This window comes from Quercus robur, chromosome 9 (assembly GCF_932294415.1).
Source record: "Quercus robur chromosome 9, dhQueRobu3.1, whole genome shotgun sequence".
NCBI classification, from domain to species: domain Eukaryota; kingdom Viridiplantae; phylum Streptophyta; class Magnoliopsida; order Fagales; family Fagaceae; genus Quercus; species Quercus robur.
Genome location: NC_065542.1, coordinates 35600589 through 35622087, shown reverse-complemented (window position 1 = coordinate 35622087; position 21499 = coordinate 35600589). Strand labels below are relative to the sequence as shown.

Here is a 21499-nt window from a genome sequence, read left to right as displayed (position 1 = left end):
GACCAAAACTTTTGACAAAATCAAGTACATGATCATCCCTAAAGCTCAGAATCAGTTTTCAGACACCTTGGCTACTTTGGCTTCCATGGTTGAAATACCCGAAGGAGTATGGACACGACCCTTAGAGATTGAACAAAGTTATGGGATGGTACACAAAGAGAAGGCCAAAAAGCTTTAGTCTTGGTTATAGAAGAGGAAGGGGTTCCTTGGTATTATGACATCGCGAAATTCTTAGAATTGAGGGTATATCCGGACGGTGCCGACAAGAGAGCATCGTTTGATTAGGATGATGGCAATGCAATACATCTTATACGAAGGCCATCTCTATAGGAGATCCTATGATGGTATACACCTTCGTTGTCTAAAGAAAGAAGAAGCCGAGAAAGTTATGGAAGAAATATATCAAGGGATGTGTGGTCCTCATATGAATGGGAGAATGCTAGCCAAGACGATCTTAAGGATAGGGTATTATTGGAACATGATGGAGACTGATTGTGTAGACTTTGTGAAGAGTTGCCATGATTGCCAAACATATGCAAATTTGAATCACGTACCATCTAGTGAGCTATACAGCATGACCTCTCCATGGCCTTTCTCAGTTTGGGGCATAGATGTGATTGGAATAATAGCCCCAAAGGCCTCGAAGGGACACGAATACATCATAGTGGCAATTGACTACTTCACCAAGTGGGTGGAAGCTACCTCTTACTCTGTGTTAACAGCCAAGCATGTGGCTCAATTCATAGAGAATAACATCATTTGTCAATATGGGGTGCCCTAAGAGATTATCTCTAATAATGGTTCTCATTTTGAGGGAGAGGTTAGAACAATCATAGAACTGTACAACATTGAGCATCACAAGTCTTTACCATATTGACCACAAACCAATAGGGCTGTAGAAGTAGCTAATAAGAACATCAAGAACATCCTAACCAAGATGGTAGTGACATACATAGATTGAGCTGAGAAACTTCCATTTGCCTTATAGGGTTACAGAACTTCTATCACGTGCATCAACTGTGGCAACCCCCTACTTTTTGGTCTACGGTAGTGAAAATGATTAGTGGCACGAACAACCAGAGGAGATTGGAAGGATTTTGGTCAGATATTATGATGAGCTTTTCAAAACTCAAACTCGTGGGGCCCTTTGATTGCCACTGGATTTCATCCCTCAAATTGTAACTAATGACATGAATGCTCAACTAGTTGGGACTTTTCAAGAGTGGGAAATGGTGGATGAACTTAAACAAATAGCTCCGCTCAAAGCCCTAAGTCCGGATGGAATGCCTCCTATTTTTTATCAGCACTTTTGGCAAGTGGTGGATCAGGAGTTAATTCATTTAATTTTATCTTGGCTAAGTATTGGCAGATTACCATACCCTGTTAATCATACCTTTATAATCCTATCCTTAAGATTACAAGCCTTGAACATGTGCATCAATTTCACCCTATTAGTTTATGCAACATTCTATATAAGATTTTTTCTAAACTCTTAGCATATGGATTAAAAAAAAAAAAAATCTTGCTATAACTCATCTCTAAACACCAAACAACATTTGCTAAAGATCGTCTTATTACTGATAACATTATGGTTGCTTTTAAGACTCTCCACTGTATGAAAAATCACAAGGTAAGTACCAATGGTTTTATGGCAGTCAAGTTAGACATGAGTAAAACTTATGACCATGTAGAGTGGGACTTCTTGGAGAACTTGATGAGAAAATGGGTTTTTGCATGAGATGGATTAATTTGATGATGGAGTGTGTGAAAACTGTTTCTTATTCTATACTGTTGAATGAGGAACCTTAGGGATTGATCCAACCATCTAGAGAACTACGACAAGGAGACCCATTATCTCCCTTCCTCTTCCTCTTTTGCACTAATGGGCTACATGGGCTTATAAAGAAAGCCGCTAGAGCAGGTGATATTAGAGGTTTCTCCCTATGCAAAAGAGGACCTAAACTAACTCATTTGTTTTTTCCAAATAATAGTCTTCTTTTTTTTACGGCAATCCCAGAGGAGTGTAACAAGGTCTTAAAAATTCTCTTTGATTATGAAGCTTTATCTGGTCAGAAAATTAATAAAGAAACAACAACTCTTTTCTTTAGCAAATCAACCCAGATGCATCAAGAAATACTATCAAGGGAATGTTTAGAGTACAAAAAATCAAGTTCTATGAGAAATACCTCGACCTCCCTTCTCTTGTAGGGAGAGGAAAGAAGGCTAGTTTCAATTACATAAAAGAACACATTTGGAGGAAATTACAAGGGTGGGAAGGTAAACTCTTATCTTAAGCCAGAAGAGAAGTTCTTATTAAAGCTGTGATCCAAGTCATCCCCACCTATGCTATGGGTTGTTTCAAATTGCCATTAGGCCTTGTTAATGAAATTGAAGCAATGATAAAAAAGTTTTGGTGGGGGCAATGAAGAGATAGAAGAAAAATACATTGGCTATAGTGGGAAGAGATGACAAAAGCTAAAACAGTGGGTGGAATGGGTTTTCGTGATTTAGCTCTTTTCAATGATTCTTTGTTGGCCAAACAAGCATGGAGATTGCTGCATGATAAAGATACCCTCTTCTACCGGGTCTTTAAAGCCAATTTTTTTCACATTGCTCCATTTTGGAAGCAAAATCCTCAAACACTAGCTCATATGCTTAGCGGAGCATTTTACAGGGGAGAGATGCCATACAAAGAGGATCTCGCTGGCTAGTTGGCAATGGAAAATCTATTAAGGTTTGGCAGCACCATTGGCTCCCAATTAAACATCCAACTGTGATTGAATATTCAATGATAGAATCAATGGAGGATGCAACTATGGACTCTTTGATTAATGCCGAGAATAGAAGTTGCGATACAAGCATGATTGATGGCATTTTCACACCATAGGAGGCTTCGGCAATCAAAAAAAATTCCCTTGGGCCATAGGGAATCAGAGGATAAGATTGTCTGGGCAATGTTAAATGATGGGAGGTATACTTGCAAGTTAGGATACAGATTTCTGAAGGAGGAAACAAAGTGGGATAGACAAGAGTTTAATCAAAACCAAGACAAAGACTCGCGAAAATGAGTTTGGGGGTTGCTAACTCCAAATAAGCTCAGAAATTTCATTTGGAAGGCCTGCAGAAACACTTTACCACCAAAGAAAAATCTGGTTCAACGTACCATCATCACATATCCCACATGTGACTGATGCTCCTTGGCCCCGGGAGTGATATTAGGTCAGGTTGGGTCGGGTTCACTGTGACCCACAAACCGACCTGATAGAAATTGGGTTTACATATCTAAAACCTGACCTGAAAATTTGAGTCTATAATTGGGTCAATTTATCGGGTCTCAAGTTGGACAGTTTTTTTTTTTTTTTTTTTTTTTTTGTTAGTAGTTGTTTGGGGCCTCTTTTTGGGATTTTTCCTCCCATGTTTTTTTGGGCCACTTTTTGTTTTGGTGTATTTTTTTCTAGAATCTGGATTCATTCCTTAAATTAGCCATACCTAACTAGCCTTTTCATTAGAGAAAGGCACATTAATCATGCAAGGTGCCATGAAACCTTCTCATTGGAGAAAGACACATTAATCATGCAAAAGGCACATTAATCATGCAAGATGCCATGAAAATGCATATATGAACCATCTGTATAATAATAAACTAGTCGCTAACCCGTGCGATGCACGGGAAAACTATTAGAAAATAATAAAGCATGCATATATTAAAAGACAATTTAAGTTCATGTGTGCTTGCAAGGGATACATACCTAAATAGTTCTTGTGGTAGAAATAAAAGTTTTATCTTTAAGATAAAGAACTGATGTAAACAAACTAATCTTACATAAAACAAATTAAAAAAAAAAAAAAAAAAAAACATAAAACTGATGTCACGGGAAATTCAGCCACATAGTAGTAATATATAAATCTCTTAAAACTTAAACCTAAACCTAAACGTAAGGACTAAATATTTATGCGCCTTCTCTTGCTTTCCTGATGTATTTGGTTAAAAACATAAAACTGATATCACGGGAAATTTAGCCACATAGTAGTAATATATAAATCTCTTAAAACCTAAACCTAAACCTCAATGTAAGGACTAAATATATAAACAAACTAACCTTACAAAAGCTGAACTTTATAAGCTAAAATCTATACCGTGAGTTGTAGATCTTGAATGTTATACCGTGCGTTTAGGGCTTCCTACATCTGGAGAGAGAGAGAGTTTGCAGAAACCAAAGAAAATCTCTCTATAGCTTAAGAAACACAATATAATAAAATCAAAGAGATAAAATTTTCAGAGGACAAAATATTATAGATAATTTAAAAGAATTTTGGTTTAATTCTTGAACACTGAATTGGAAATTAATTATATGAGTATTCAATGGTGAACAAAGTACTATGTATTAATTAATATATAAACAAAACTAACCTTACAAAAGCTGAACTTTATAAGCTAAAATCTATACCGTGCATTGTAGATCTTGAATGCTTTAGGGCTTCCTACGTCTGGAGAGAGAGAGAGTTTGCAGAAACCGTGGCTTTATATTTCTTAACTTGAGAGAGGGGTAAGGTTGCTAGGGTTTTGAGGAGTTATAATTTTTATTTATTTTTTATTTTTTAAATATTGTGCTGACGTGGAAAATTGTGGTGCCAACAAAGGCTTCGGTTTTATATATATATATATAGATAAATAAACAAAAAACTAGGAATGGTAGCTTGTTTTTTCACATCAACTACTTGGAAAGATACAATTAACAACTTTCCAACTCTCCTGTATTGACATCCATAGCCCACATAATTTCTATGAAATTTTCACCATTCATCATGGTTGTTAATTTGCTAAGGTTTTGGCCAAATTAAAGGAAGACAAAGTACAAACTTTGTTAACTACATATATTTATAACCATGTAAACATAATTAATAAACATGGCTTTGGCATCCAAAAAGAAGTTCCAAAAATAGATCATTGCTACTGAACCATTACTTAATAATAATAACTAAACACATACTCAGATTTTAACAATACCATTTCCTAATGATCTTATTCTTGCTTCCACAAATCTATCCATACAATTGACTACTTAGAGGGGTTTTTTCTTTTGATAATAACATTTGTGGAATACAGCAATAATAATGTAACTCTTTTAAACTTCAGTCATATGAAGATTGAGAGAGACCAATTCATTTTTGTGATTAAGTAGACATTAAGTTGTTGCACTCCACAACCATGATAGAGACCTATAACACATTCTAAATTTTACATAAGCATAAAAACAAGGTCTCAATTCCAAATTTTCATATGGACTAGGGTAGTTTGTTAGACAGGCATTCCACAAGCAAAGGCAGTCAAATTTGTGCATTTAACTGACTTGCTAAAAGCTCATTACTAATTAACTATAACAAAAAATGAATTAATCTACACAAACTCCCGCCCAATTCATTATATAAGACCAACCCTATGACAAATTAAATACCTACTCCAAAGTAATTATTTGTTTTACCAAGTATGAAAAAGTCAGTACTAAAGTTCAAAGGTAAAGTCATTCTTCCTTGAACTTTCTTAGGCATACAGTTGGAGAAATAAAAGACAAACACAATCTAATATAAAATTCATAGATTCAAGTAGACAAGAAGTAATAAATATCATTCAATTTGAGAAGTTCATTGTGAGTTTTTAGACCCCTTAAAATACAATTGGATTAACTCAGTTAATTAGCCAAGTTATTTACTTAGTCCAAATTTCAAATCTAGGTTATCACAATCAAACAATCATATCATGCATAGCAGCAAAAATATAAATAACACAATGATATGATGACCCAAGAAACCAAACCGGTAAAAACCTGGGGATGATTTAACCTAACTATCCTCAAGGTAAACCTGAATCCACTATGAAAGAATCGAAGTTTTACAATAGAACTTAGACCACTAACATCCTATTTCTACCCACCAGTAGAAACTTACTAACACAACCATGTGCAAGTTTCGAGACCACGGACTCCTTCTTTCTTGGATTCTCCAGCAAGTACAAGCACACCCCGCTTGTGTTTCTTTAAGCTTTTATTGCAGCAATTGAATGATCATCAAACTCTCAATAAAATCTCCTTCTTGATAATCCTAAGCATTTGTGAAGGAACCCACCTCTAGATCTCACAAGAGATTCACACACATAGCAAATAGAGCAACCTAAAAAACGTGGCTAGGGTTTGCCTTTTATACTTAGGGCAAAACATAAAACCCTACACATTTTAATAGGCTAGGGCTAAGTTGGAAAAATCTGCAGAAAAAACATTCTGCCCAAGATTCGATCGATTGAGCCTGTTCTTCAATCGATCAAGCCAGGCCGAAAGTCACTAATACTTCTGCAGCCATTTGATTCCAACTTTACATATAATGCACACACTTTGAGCAAGTCTAAACAAGACTAACAACTGTTTTGATCATGGTTTGCCAACATTACACATTAGAGTTCTAAATACATTAGTTCCTAAGTCTTTAGAACCTAACATTCATTACAAAACTCAAACTCTACTAAATCAGACAACTTGCTCCAACTTGATTTACCAGAATATTAGACAGCATTTTATCTTACTAATATGTTGTCATATTTAACAAATCAGCAAAGTGACCATATGATTACTCATTCATTGTAAGCCCAACTAAAAATAAACAAAACTACTTCAACCTCTTTCATAGCCATCTCACATTCAAGAGATAGAATTAGTCATGATATATTCACATTTATTGATGTATATGCATAAATAATTAACCTGCTCAAAGAGTTATAATCATGATGTTAGCAAATCAAGTCGTTTTTCACTTCATTAGAGAACTTAGCTAGATTCTCTCCTTTTTGGTTTAGCCCCTTAAGCCTATTCATTAACTTATCAAATGAAAACCTTTTTATTTGAAAGACTTTACACATTTCTTTGTAACCTTTTTATTTGAAATGCTTTATACACATGATATCTATAAGAACTTAAACACGAACCTAGATCAACAAATACCCAAAAAAATAATCTAGGTATTTCCTATTCTCCTTGTAGATCATTTATCAGTATTACATAAGCAACCCCATTTGAGTAAGATTGACGCCAAACTAGATCACAAAATGCAAGAAAATAAAGCCCAAATAGGATATTCACATAAAATAAAATAAAAAATCAAACCCATGACAGAATCAAAAACAATCTCATTTGAGTAAGATTCACACCAAACCCAGATCACAAAACGCAAGAAAATAAAACCTAAACAGGATATTCACATAAATAAATTAAAAAAAAAAAAAAAAATCAAACCCAAGACAAAATCAAAAGCAACTTCATTTGAGTAAAAACAATTATACCTTAGAATCCAATCTATTAAAGATCTTACTGAAACCAAATTGCTTTCCTCTCTGAGATAAATAAATCAATGAGATATCAAATAAGTTTGTGTTGAAAAAAAAAATCCAAAATTAGAGACTAAGAGAAGGAAATTGAGAAGGAAAAAAAAAAAAAAAAAAACCAACAAAGAGAAGGATGACTTACACATGTAGAGAGAGAACTTGGTGAGAGAGGTGGAGGAGCACCACCAAATTGTGATGGTGATTCAAGAGTTGAAAGAGGTAGAGAGACTAAGAAAGAGCTGATGCTTAAGAGAGGCGAAGAGAGAGCTTAGGGTTTTTTTCTAAAAAAATTTTGGGTCTAAAAGGTATATTTATATGAACCCAAACCCAACCCAAAACAGAAAATAATCCGATCTTCAAACCTAAAACCCGACCCAAATATTCTCATACCCGCCCAAAACCCATTGGGTTGGGTTGGGTCCCTGCTCAGCCTTACCCGAAAGATCCTTTGCACGCTTTATGGACCTGCACTAAACTGGATGTTGTTTGGGCCGACTCCGAGCTTGAGGATTTTAGGAGCCAAATTCAGTTCCAAGATTTCAAGCAACTCCAGGCTTAGGTGCTTATGCATGCCAAAAATCCAGAACTGTTCGCCACTATTGCTTAGGCTATCTAGAACCAAAGAAACCAAATTTGTCTTCAATGAAAGTTCTGCACCACAAAACAGCTTTTACAGCTAGCTAAGGATCACTTTGAGGAATTTAAGGCCATTTCCCCAAAACATACACCTCCTTCACAATAGACCTGAGTTACCTGGAAACCACCTTTATTAAATTCTTTCAAAATAAATTATGATGGAGCCATTTTCGCTGAGGATAATAAATCTGGGATCGGTGTTATTATTTGCGATAATGAAGGGATGATAATTGCTACTCTAACCCAACAACTTCCTTAAGCATACTAGGTAGCAGAGATTGAAGCAATGGTAGTAATACGAGCTCTTGAGTTTGGGACAGAAATGGGTGTTAGCAGTGTCATTGTCGAGGGTGACTCTGAGTTAGTGGTGAAGGCTTTGCAGCATGATAATCCAAGTTTGGCTTCACATGAATTACTATTAAAGGATGCTGGTCTTTTTACTTGTTCTTACTCTAAATTGCTCTACTCTCACACAAAGAGAGAGGGCAACAAAGTTGCGCATAGTTTGGCTAAATTAGCTTCCAATTATTCAGGCTATGTTGTGTGGATGGAGGATGTTCCACCACTTGTTCTTTCTGTACTTCAAGCCAATATAGCTATTCAATTTCAATAATATGAGTGTCTTCTTTCTCAAAAAAAAAAAAATTGTTCGATGTGAAAATATCATTAGGTTGATTTTCATACAAGCCGGTTGATTCTAGTTATTTGATTTCTTTCCTTCACTCCATTTTTCTTTGTATTGTTAAAGTATCAGAGCCTATTTGGTTTAGAGCAGTTTTGGATCATATCACTCAAAACTCATAATTGAGTTCTCAAAACACGTGGGACCCACACAAATTTTTTTGTTTGGCTTGATTTTCACATTGTGTTTCCATCACTCAAAACTCAAAAATTTTGAGTTAAAGTGATGGAAATAGGAAACAGCTAACTGGTGTTTTCAAAAACTAAGATACAAAACTCAGTGGCACTAAGGTAAATTTTCAGACTTTGTAGGGCCCATTTCTTCTGTGTTGTCATGTCCGTTTAGAGGTTGTTTGATATTACTATTGCAAGCACCACCACAACAAACCTAGCGCTGCCAACAACCACCGTGAAATTGAAACTCAGCCACCGCCAAAACACCAAAATCAACCCACAAAACCAACTACCAATCCACACCACCAAAACAAAAACCAGCCCCAACCGATTCAAGCCACGCCTCCACCATAAGAACTGAGACCGAGAAACAACTGAAACCCAAAAACCCAATCTCAAACCCGATCTCCACCGTGAAATCCAGCCAACACCCAAATGACCACCACCGAAACCCACCATCACCAATCCGAACCTAACAACCACTGAAACAACCCACCACTTTAAACCCAATAACCACCAATTCAAACCAACCAAAAACAGCTGAGAAAGAAACAGAGGAGAGAGAAAAAAAAAATCAAAGGAGATACAGAGAAACCACCACAAGCAACCACCGTCACCATCATGAGCAACCACCATGAGCCACTATGAGATCAGTTTAAGCTCAGCCTAGATCGATTCATCTCTGTGTCTAATTTCATGATTTGGGTCTCCGATCTAAGGATTCTGAGTTTGGGTTTGTTATGTTTGTGGTTTGGGTTTGCTATGCATTCTTTTGGATCTTTTTTTTTTTTTTTTTTTTTTTTTGTGGCATCAGAGAGAGAGCAAGGATTTTTTTTGTGTGGCACCCTATCTAAGGATTCTTTTGGTTTGGGTTTGCTGTGTTAATGTGGGAGGCAAGGGAAGAAAAGAAAAGAAGTGGTTTTTTGATGGGATGAAATGAAGGAGAGGAAAAAAAAAAAAAAAAAAAAAAAGAAAAGAACCTGGACACGCCGGTAGGAAATGGTTTCACCACTGTGTAGTATCAATTGGTGGGGTCCACAGCTTTAGCAAAAGTTGACTTAAAAAGATGAGTTATGTGATTGGGTTTTTAAACCAAACAGGAGTTTTGGGATTTTTAAGTGAAAGTGGGATTTGAGAACTGAGTGATAAGTTTTGGAAACTGAATTAAGGAAATTGAGTGATGGGGAAACCAAACGGGCCCTTAATAACTAAAAAGAAAGAGACAAAGAGGGCGAGAGAGGAAAAGATGCTCACGAGATTCTGTAATGGGTACTCGAATTTCTTTTCCATTCTTATTTAGATTGATTAATTGCCAAAAGAAAATTATAGGAAAAGAAAAAGATATTTTCTAAAGAAATTAAGAGGGAAAAAAAATAGAGCTGAAGAAATTTAGCCCCCAAAAAAAAAGATTATAGGATTTTAACCAAAAAAAATTATTTAATAATTAATTTGATAGTTGGGGTAATGAAGAATTTAAACTCTAATAAATCATAAATGTCTTTTTGTACCTATTCTCTCTTAAATGTTACTATTAACTTACTATAACTTTTGAGCAAAATTTGTAATGTGGTTTTGTTAAAACCTCATTTCTTTTACAGTTCTACTTAATGTGTGTGTGTGTGTGTTTTTTTTTAATCTAAATGTCTTCATTAAGAAGGTAATAGATATATATATATATATCAATTGAGTTACTAAAAATATCAATTGAATTTCTCAACAATAAGCTTTGAGTAATATTATAAGCACAAGTTATTTTGTAACATTTTTACAAATTATTAATGTGGCAAATTCTTACTAGTTTTTATTATTATTTATTTTTTTTTGAGAAAAAGGTAAGCGAAATTTTATTAAAAAATTAAACAAAATCATACTAGAATACATCCTCCAAATCATCAGGTAGTTCTTCTACCCATATATTAGTGTCAGCAGATAAAACTGCTCTTCTAGCTAGGCCATAAGCTAGCCTATTCCCCTCTTGATGGACCTTACTGGTTTTCATTTAGGTCTATTACTAACATCATTTTTTTACTTACTAATAATTACTCATCACATCAATAGTTTGTAAAAATGTTTGTAAAATAGCCTTTAACTTTAACATTTTCCAAAAGATATTAGCAATAAACTAAATAAATTGATGCTAAAACCTCTTTGATAAGCAAAGATTTAAGTTATTTCCTTTTTCACCAAATGAAAAAAAAATTACGGAATTGAAGAAACTTTCAATGAAGCCAATACACATTTCACTTAAAAATTGCTGGCCTTTACTTAAATCACATTTACCATATCTCCTTCTTCTTCTTCTTCTTCTTCTTCTTCTTCTTTTTTTTTTTTTTTTTTTATCCCCATAAATTTTATGTGGTGCTTTTTGAGGTTAGACACATGGAAACTTTCATTACTTCCATTTGAACAAGCAAGAATCTTTACCCATCAACCCAAATCTCTGTTTCCTTTATTTCCTATCCACCTCCCAATCAAACGGTGATCGAAGCCCTTATAGTAGATTTACAAGATATGATGAGTAGTATAGACTACAGAAGAGAGTCCAATTCCACACAAAAAAAAAAAAAAACGGAAGAGAGTCCAATTTTTATTGTACTCCTCTCCGGCTACTAATTAATTAATTAAAGAATTGTATCGGCACGTGCCGGCCTGCTACAGTAAAGCTAAAGTGTAGGAATCTAATCAAGATCCCACGACCCTATCCATCTATCTGCCCGTCTAGACCGGCATAAAAAATCAAACGGCTCTAAACCAATCACAAATATCTACCCTTGATCCTCATCAAACGGTCCACATTGAATCTCTCTCCCTCTACCTATTACCCAACTATAAATCTTCAACAAAACCCGGTCCAAAATCAAACGCACACAGTTTCTCAAAAAAAAAAAAAAATCAAACGCACACACAGATTCACACTGATTCTCTCGCTCTCTCTCTCCCTCTCCCTCTTTGAAAAAACAAAAAACCTTTCTATTTCTATTTCTGCTAATGTACGCTTCCCGAGTTGAGTGACTGACAGTGCCTTATCCTGCGCACCCTGAGATGTCTCCGGCGACATGAAGAGTGATAATAAGAATCTCACGGTACAGGAGGGCCCACTGACTAGGGTGATATTTTTGATTTTTTGATCAGACGGTGGGGATTGGTTGGTTTAATCAGAGGAAGGAAGAAGAAATGGACGGCCAGAAAAGCCAGCAGGCGAAGCTCACGAGGACACAGTCCTCACTCCTTCGTTCATCACCCACCATCCGATCATCCATTCACAGCCTCTCCTCCATCACCGAGGGTGACGCTATCACACCCCATCACCACCAGCACCAGCACCAGCACGACGAAGACGATGATGATGAAGAAGAGAAGCTGTTGAAGACGAAGACAAAGACGAAGACGAAGAAGAAACCGATAAAACCCGGTTCGAGCTCATCATCTCCTCGATCCGGTTCGAACCCGGTTCTCGCCATAACCTCGCTCTCATTCTTCACCATCTTCTCCTTCTCTTCCCTCTTCTACTACTACTTCTTCTACCTTAGAAACGAAGAAATACCCACCTCGGAAAACCTCCTCTTCGCCCTTATCTTCATCGCGGTTACGCTTTTCTTCGCGTCCAAACACAAGGGTCTGATCCACCAAATCGTAATTGTATTGAAACACTCGTGGGAAGAGAACGCAAAACGACTTGGGTTTTCAAGAACAAGCTCGAGACCGGTCCAATGGTTCATCGGTGGGGACCACCACCAAAATAGCATGGAAAAAACTCAGAGAATCAACAGCAGCAATAAGAAGATTACAAGGGAAGGCGTGGAGTTTTATAGCAATGGGGATTTCTATGAGGGCGAGTTTCACAAAGGGAGGTGTAATGGGAGTGGGGTTTATAACTATTTTGTGAATGGAAGATATGAAGGGGATTGGATTGATGGGAGGTATGATGGGTATGGAATAGAGAGCTGGGCTAGAGGGAGTAGATATAAGGGTCAGTATAGACAAGGTTTGAGACATGGGTTTGGGGTTTATAGGTTCTATACAGGTGATTCTTATGCTGGAGAATGGTGTAATGGGCAGAGTCATGGGATTGGAGTTCAAACTTGCTCTGATGCTAGCTGCTATGTTGGTCAGTTCAAGTGTGGGGTCAAGCATGCCCTTGGTTGCTACCACTTCAGGTGATTTTTTATTTTGAAATTTTGGTGTTACTTATATATGGTATTTTAATTATTGGGTTTTTTTTTTATTTTTTTTTATTTTTAATTTTATGTTTGGTTTGAACTGTTACATGATTAATAGAACAGTGGAGGTTTTTTTTTAAAATAAATAAATAAATTGTGTTTGATTTTGGTTCAAAGATTGAATCTTTATGATTTTCTTGAAGGTACGTAGGTTAAGGGTAATGGTTGTTTTTTGGATTTTGAAACGATCTGATAGAAAGTTAAAAACTGACTGTGCAAATGTATGCCCAGACTTTGATTCCTGTTTTCTTCAAATTTATTGTGATTCTAAGTTTTAACTGGTAACCGTTTGGTAGTCCATTATTTTTGCTTTGTTGAATATTCCTGCGATCCGTGTGGTTTGGTTTTTGTGAAATTTTCAATTTTTGCTCTTTCTGGTTGTAGAACTGTTCATTATGGAGGTAATTCAGATTCTGCTGTTGTCTGACTCTGTTACTCAGTGAAACTTTAATATGCATTTATTTTGGTCAAGATTTATTTGTAGTTTTTGTATTGGTGCTGAATTGGTTGGTACTGTCCTGGTACAAGATACTTATCTGTTGGAGATTTATTTATCAATCAATCATTTTTCTTTTTAAAATGTTGTTGTTATTTATTACTATTGTCATTGTGATTTTTATTTATGTTTTCTATTTAGAGTGACATTGACAATGAATGTGATTGTGATGTAGGAATGGAGATAGATATGCTGGAGAATATTTTGGAGACAAGATCCATGGATTTGGTGTCTATCACTTTGCTAATGGTCATTGTTATGAGGGATCATGGCATGAAGGTCGAAAGCAAGGCTACGGTATGTATACCTTCCGAAATGGAGAACGAAGATGTGGTGAATGGGATGGTGGTACCCTTAAGCATCCACTGCCCCCACTAACCGATACAGTCCTTCGAGCAGTCCAGGTATTTATTGACATTAATTTCCTATTGATGCATTGTTGTCATGTTCATTGTTATCAACCCTTGCTCATACTATAACACGCATTCTCACTCTTCAATTTATGTGATGAAATTGCAGGCTGCGAGAAAAACTGCAGAGAATGCTATTAACCTTCCCCGAGTAGATGAACCAGTAAACAAGGCAGTCATGGCTGCAAATAGGGCCGCCACTGCTGCTAGAGTTGCTGCTGTGAAAGCTGTTCAGAACCGGATGGACGGGAAATTTTGCGATACAAATGTTTAAGAGACTGGCTTTGTTTGGAACTTGAAATTGTAAATTTCACTAATTTTTAGTATTTTAATGATGTCACCCCGATGAGCAAAAAGCTCATAGGAGGTTGAGAGAGAGAGAGAGAGAGAGTCTGTTTGAGGTTTTGTCAAACACAATGTAACTTGTATATACATCATGTACATGAGCATCAATGGAAGATGAATTTTGAAGATCAAGATCTTTCCAACTTTTATTTTCCCCACTTTTGCAATCTTCCCGAACTTAGTGATTTCTTGTGGGGTACTTGATGCATGAAGCTCCATTATTGTGTTTTTTTTACTGTAATAATGAAGCGTAGGTATGATTGCCAGCTTGTCTAGCATCTATCCAATCAAAGACAACAACAACACAAGAGCCTTATCTAAATTGGGGCCTAAAGTTGCATCTTTGGATTAAGGAGAACTGTACCTACCTGCCATTTGATTCGTAAGTTGTATGCTTAACTCTCCAAACCCACCCCGTGTGTGGAGGTGGCAATTTTTGGTGTTTGCTTTACCCATTTTTTACAAAGAACCTCCACCACAACCCCACCCACCCCCCCCCCCCCCCCCCCCCCCCCCCCCCCCCCACACACACACACACACACACACACACACACACACACAAACACAAAGCTTTCCACATGACTTGTATGAGAAAACAGAATTCTTTTTATATATAGGTCAGCTGATAGATACCATATCAGGTGTAGTTTTAAGTGCAAAGTTCGTTAAAACTGTAAAAGAAAAGAAGCCATGTGGCCAGATATGTTTGGGACTTGTCATTATTATCACACACTGAACATGATCTGGTACTGGAAGTGGTGGGTGGGGTACTTGTCTTGGTAAAAATAAAAAATAAAAACAAAAATAATCTATAGCTTTTCATGCATGCTGGATCCACACAAGCTGTATTTTATTTATTCATTTTATTAAAAGCATAAAAAAGATTTTTATTTTTATTTTTTATTAAAAAAACTGTCACAACCATGTAAGATATACTTTTATTTGCTTCTACTTACTTTAATCCCTACCAGATTGACAGATTCAAATCCAAATCCCTCCCTAGTTTTAAATTAAACTTTCAACCACTTCACATGTCTTTCACAAAAGTCCAACAAGAAAAAAAGGGTTTGTTTACTAAGATCTTAAGGGATTTTGATGAGAAATTGATTCTGCCATTGACTAATCCTTCAGATGGGTTTGGTTAAAAAAGGGAATACCTCAGCCTTGACAAGATCAACATGCTACTGCTACTCTAATTACTAAAATTATTAATAGAGATAGAGAGCCATTTTAATTTATTCTTGTTTTTTTTTTTTTTTTGGTGCATAATGTTTGTTTTAGCATGTTCTTACCGTTACTATAATAATGATATAATAGACATCCACTAATAAATAAATTACATTATATATGTTATGATGTGGCTGTGGCTTCATAATTGAAAGTTTTTCTTCATTTTGGTAACCTTGGGAAACGTCATTATCCGGCCATTGTAGGAGGAGCTTCAATTTAATATTTATTGGTATTTGTTTCTTACCTCTAGACCTTTAGATCTGGTCAAATTTCTTGAGGACAACCCCAAATAAAAAATACTAGTATTTGCTAAGAACAAAGCTGCAAGATTAGGATTTACTTCTACCCATTAAAAGTTATATAGATACCAACAAACTGAACAAAGATTGCATAACCTTTTCGTTTGATAAAAGAGTGATGTTAGTGTAATATACAGGTTGTATTATGATTACTCATATATATATATTTTTTTTTTGAGTAAATGATTACTCATAAATTGACATTATCATTTATATATAATAGGTAAAGTGACCCTATGTGGTTTTCATTTAGAAAATTAATTCTTTTTAATAAAAAAAAATTATTTTTTGAGAAGATAAATTGACACCATTTCAACCTGAAGCTAGTGAAATGGTAAAATTGCTGTTTCCAACAAACTTACTTTAATATGCCACCATCCTCCCATCAAAAAAGAAAAAACTAAAAAAATGCCACCATCCATCTTAATATGACAAGTCATAAACAACTCAAATCCTAATATCAAAGTACACGATTAAAAATTATGCTAAAATATTGCAAATTTTATAAATTGATTTGTAAACAATTATAAAAGTAATTTAAATATTTATTATATTATTTAAATGGTACTAATCATATTCTTGATACATCAATTTGTAAGTTTTTTTTAATAAAAGGCAATTATTATGAAGTGGATATTATAGGTTAAAAAAATACGTGTATAAAACTTGCAAGCTAATGTATCACCAATTACAAAAACTTAATTCAAATATTCATTTATTATGTTGTTTAGACACCAATAATATTTCTTTTTGACACATCAATTTGTAATTTTTTTATAATAAAAATTGTACTAGCTCTAACATTTTCCTTAAAGAGAAGATATAAAAGTTGATGGAATTAACATTTTTTCTTCAGATTACATTTCTTGATTGGACTCAAGTGAGATAGCAAAGAATTTACTTTACCACACTATAAAATAGGTTAATTTTGAGTAATTATACAATGTTCCAGAAGTACAATAATGATATGTATTCTCCTTCGTCTCATACAATAATAAGTTTTACTACTTAAATTTTGGTAAAATTCACTATTTATGTTATAGGAGTAAGCAGAGCAATATTGTATTCCTAGAGTATTATATAATTTTCAGTTAATTCCATCTTAAAAATTTTTTAAATATTTATTCATTTTAAAAAATAAGTGGATTATATTTTATTATTTCATCAACATTCAAATAAACGTTGATTATCTTTCTCAATAAATAAATAAATATATGTTGATTATCTCTAAGTTGGTACCTATTTAATTTAAAGATAATATGGAGAAATGTAATTTACTCTTTTCAAATTGATGGTAGTAGATAAAATTTTAGTATTTTTTAGAAATCTAAAAGTATAATGATAATTTAAGGAGTTTTGATATCTTATGTCATAGTAAGATAAAGATGCAGTGAAATTTGACCTTCGGTTTTTTTAAAGAGTTTTAAAGTGCAGTGAATCTCAAGTTTTTCTTTTAATCTAATTTCAACTCTTTGAAAATTTAAATTTTAAATGCGACACGCAGAATAATGAATAATGGGTACTGGGGAGGCATGTCTGGTTCATGCATTTATGATTCATTATCATTTAGCACCACACATTTCCTCATGTATTCCTCCCATCAATGTTTTGATTTATTTAAAATTTTAGCCCCCTTCAAAATACATTTTGTTAGAGTAATATATCCTGTTGTACGAGAAAGTATACCATGTTTCGGTAATATAAACACAGTATCTAATTTGGTATTTCCTACCTAATAAATGAGTGACACATATTTCAAAAAATCACATTAGATTACTCCAATAAATGATTAATTTATCTTTCCGATAGTATAGAACATTGTAATTAATTTATTGAATTAGTCTGATGTGAGTTTTTAAAACAAATGTCACTCATTTATTAGATACTAAATATCAAAACAGATGCCAAGTTGGTATTATAGTAAACATAGTATACCTGCTGTACACTACCACTACTAACATTCCATTTTGTCAATCACCGTTTAATTATTTCGTTTTATAAAAGAACACATTAGATCCACGCGGCAGATATAATGCTCAAAACATGTTTATTTATTTTTAATTGTAACATAATGCTCAAAACATGTTTCAGAAGTGGTGCTACCACTTTATTTTAATGTTTAAATATGACCGTAAAATGACTTATTTTTTTGGTTATGTGTTTTTTAATTTTTAATTTGCTGAATATTTTTTTAAAATCAGCATTAAGGCTTAAAAGGAAGAGATTTTTTTTTTTTTTTTTTTTGTCCTAGGTGTTTTTAGGACGTTTATTAATTGATGATTTTAAAAACATTTTAATATTACTTTAAAAAATATATAAAAAAATAATTAAAAAGTCAATTACTTTTTTTATATATAAAATTTTTAAAAATTAATGTAACATCTGTTACTATTATTATTTTGTTATTGCTTTCAATGGATATTAGTCCAAGAAATAGTTGGAACTTGGAGCTATAGCGTAGCTTCTAGACCAATTACCACGTTGTTCAGTGATGGAATGGACAAGGTATTCCACTTCTCAAGCAGAAATATGAAAAGATGGACATGAAGTGATGAACCATTGGGCTTGAAAAGCGTGTAAAAATTGCATTAGCCCTATCCAAAAAAAAAAAAATTTTGCATTAGCAATTTGGCATAAAAAATAATTATATAAAAAATTAAGTTCTAAAGTGCCTTAAAAAGTGAGTTCAAATCTTTTATTTTACTCTTTCTACTCTACAAATAAAAATATGTCACATTTTTATCTAATTTATTAAAAGAAAATGTTAAATTTATGTCTTTTATTATTTCAATTACCTAAATATGATGGGTTATTTATTTATTTATTTTAGGAAATAGAAAGAACAATAGGCATAAATTTAGCATTTAATAAATTAGATAGATATGTGACATGTTTTTATTTGTTGAATATATAGTGGAGTAAGAAGAGTGGGACAGAAAATTAATTTGTTAAAAAATAGTTTCTAGATCATTATCCTTAAAGTATGCATTAACATTTTTCAAAAAATTAAATGAGCTAGCGGGAAGTGTATCGCAGCTATGGGTATTATTTAATTTTAAACTGGTCCAATTATATTATCTTCCAACATGCTGAAATTCTCTTTGTGGTTTGTACTACATCATTGTAAATTAAGAAAATACTATATTATAGCCGCAACGAGATATATTGGGCCACGTGGTACGTGATAATTGTTACAGGAAGTAATTATATATAAAGACTATAGGGAGACATAATTGTAGGAGAACCACATTCAAAGATTCTGTCTTTTGCTTGCAATTTAATCAAACCTTGATGTAAAATGGATCTTTGATTTTATTAAAAGGTATTTCTATTGTGGATTTCTGAGATAGGTGCAATGGTTTTATATTAGACAAGCTAGAGTCGCAACTCTCAAGCTACCTCTACGGATCATAAACTTTTAGAAGCAAGCTCGGTTAACTAATTCCTTTAAAACATTTATTAAATGAATACTTTCTTTAACTGAATACTTAATCAATGCCCTAAAGGCACTTATTAATATTTCTCTTATTAGAAACATATAATGTTGTAAGAAATAAAAGTAATTAATTTTTTTTTTCTTATAAAGAGTTTCTAAAAATATTTATTAAACTAATGCTCTTACTCTTAGGAGCCCTAGGGCATTCATTAACTACTTCCAATTTTTAGTTGGGGCTAAATTAACCATTGAATTAATATAGTAGTCAAGGCAAATACAAATTATATATATACACTCTTACACACAAGATTATTGTTTAATTAAACTTAGCATCTTCTATCAAATTTATTCCCAAATCTCAACAAAGATCCTTAAATATGTGTTTGGCATCAATTTATAAACTTAGTTTTTAGATTTTAGTTTTTATGTATAACTTTTTTAAAACGTCACTTTTTTCTGCATCTTCTTACTTTTTTAAGGTACGGATATATTTTAACATATTTTTAGCAAAAAGTTAGATAAGTTGTTCCGAAACAAACATAGTAAACTTCTTCGATTACTAGTTCATGATTAATATATATATATATATATATATTTTTTTTTTTTTTTTTAATTTTGATGCTTTGATATATCAAGCTCATAATGTTATAATTGAAATCTCAAATAAACATTTTTTCTTGTTTAATAAATCTTGAGAGTGAAATTTATCATCAATGTTGAATGAGCACTTTTAGGATTTAAAATTGAGTTCAAAGTGCCTATACCTCCCATATAAAAAAAAAAAAAATTAAAAAAAGAAAAAAAGAATGTGTGTATTTTTTACTGCGGCGAGGGCATCTGCTATTTTTTGGGTATAAAAAAGAATGTGTGTATTATGTGTGGTCTGATTGAATTTATAAAGTTGTATTTTATTTTTACACCAATTTATATAATTTTAAAAAAAACTTTACTCTTTCTTAGATATAATTGTAGCTGTATTCAATTTATTTATAAAAAAAAGTAAATTCAAGTTATCCCACACTAAAACCTAGTAAAAAAATGAAATAAAAAAACTCGTTTTAGGGAAATTTTTCTTTGTCTTAAAAGAGAAGTGACTCCTTTAATTTGTTGACTAGTGATAAGCTTTAACAAATCCCATTTGGAAGCTATTCATATTAAGCAGGTCGACATGAAGATGCTTTCTTTCTCTTTCGTTTTTAATTTTTCCAAATACTTTCGGTGGAAGGTAGTTTGGAACTTGGAAGGGACAAGAAATTTAGGGGAAAAGAGAGTGGAAAAAGAAATGCACTCACTCCAAAGTCAAGCTTAACGTGGTGTAAGCTTTTGCCCTATGTATAATCAATTAATAATGTCTGTATTACTTTTGTCAGTATATACGTGCATGAGAAGAGAAAACATTTTTTTTTTTTTTTTTTTAATTTCAGGTGTAAATATAGGTTCTGCTAGCTCCTTCAGATTCCTCTAATGTAATTGTCGATCCAGAGGAACAGTCCTAGTTATCAATTGTATTTCGTTTCCTCTCTTTTCTTTTAATATATTTCACTTTGCATATCAAATGTTAAGTACTAACATCTAAAATTTTTCTTCGAAAAAAAAAAAAAAAAAAAAAAAAAAAAAACAACAACAACAACAACTGAATTGTACTCTTTTGAATAAGCAAGGATGATTCATTAAAGAAGAGGGTCTAGAGTCTAGACCATTCCCCACCTCTAAGGAGAAAATCTAAAAGAAGTGAGAATTTATTGGGGAGAGGGACACCCATCCATATTATAGATAGTAGACAAACGGGTAAGTTTGTGAGCCAAAAACATGGCCAGCTAAACACTGCCTTAAAAGGCGACAATTTTTAGTGCTTTTTTTATTTATTAAATTTAAATAAAATTTATTTAATGTTCTATAGTAGTACTTTTTTTAAAACTCCTTTCTTCTTGATTTTGAAATTTAAAATTATGTTTTTATATTTAGGTTTTGCTAACATTTATTTTTCGATTGATGATATGTTATTCTAAATCTCCTTGTAATATGATTTGTACGGATCAAGAATAGTAGGCCGGCTCCAAATTACAAAGCCTACTCACCAAATCATCTTGGCCCATCTCAGCCCACTTACCTGAGCTAAGATGAGCTTGGCCAAGCAAACAAACTAAGTACTCTCAAGATATGTTGTGAACGAGGGATAATGCCTTAGGGGAATCCACCCGCC

The 21499-nt window shown here is 33.5% G+C and overlaps 1 protein-coding gene across 1 annotated transcript; it reads left to right on the top strand.

The window, feature by feature from the left end:
• Window positions 1-11717: 11717 nt before the first annotated feature.
• Window positions 11718-14463, top strand: LOC126698265 (uncharacterized). Its single transcript, XM_050395374.1, has 3 exons — window positions 11718-13017; window positions 13752-13980; window positions 14096-14463. Exons 1-3 carry the CDS (start codon window positions 12035-12037, stop codon window positions 14258-14260), a joined length of 1377 nt encoding a protein of 458 aa, XP_050251331.1. The 5' UTR covers window positions 11718-12034; the 3' UTR covers window positions 14261-14463.
• Window positions 14464-21499: the final 7036 nt, after the last annotated feature.

Coding starts and splice junctions, on each gene's coding strand:
- LOC126698265 (XM_050395374.1), top strand. CDS start 12,035: ATGGACGGCCAGAAAAGCCAGCAGGCGAAGCTCACGAGGACACAGTCC. Junction 13,018..13,751: donor CTTGGTTGCTACCACTTCAG/GTGATTTTTTAT, acceptor ATTGTGATGTAG/GAATGGAGATAGATATGCTG. Junction 13,981..14,095: donor CAGTCCTTCGAGCAGTCCAG/GTATTTATTGAC, acceptor ATGAAATTGCAG/GCTGCGAGAAAAACTGCAGA.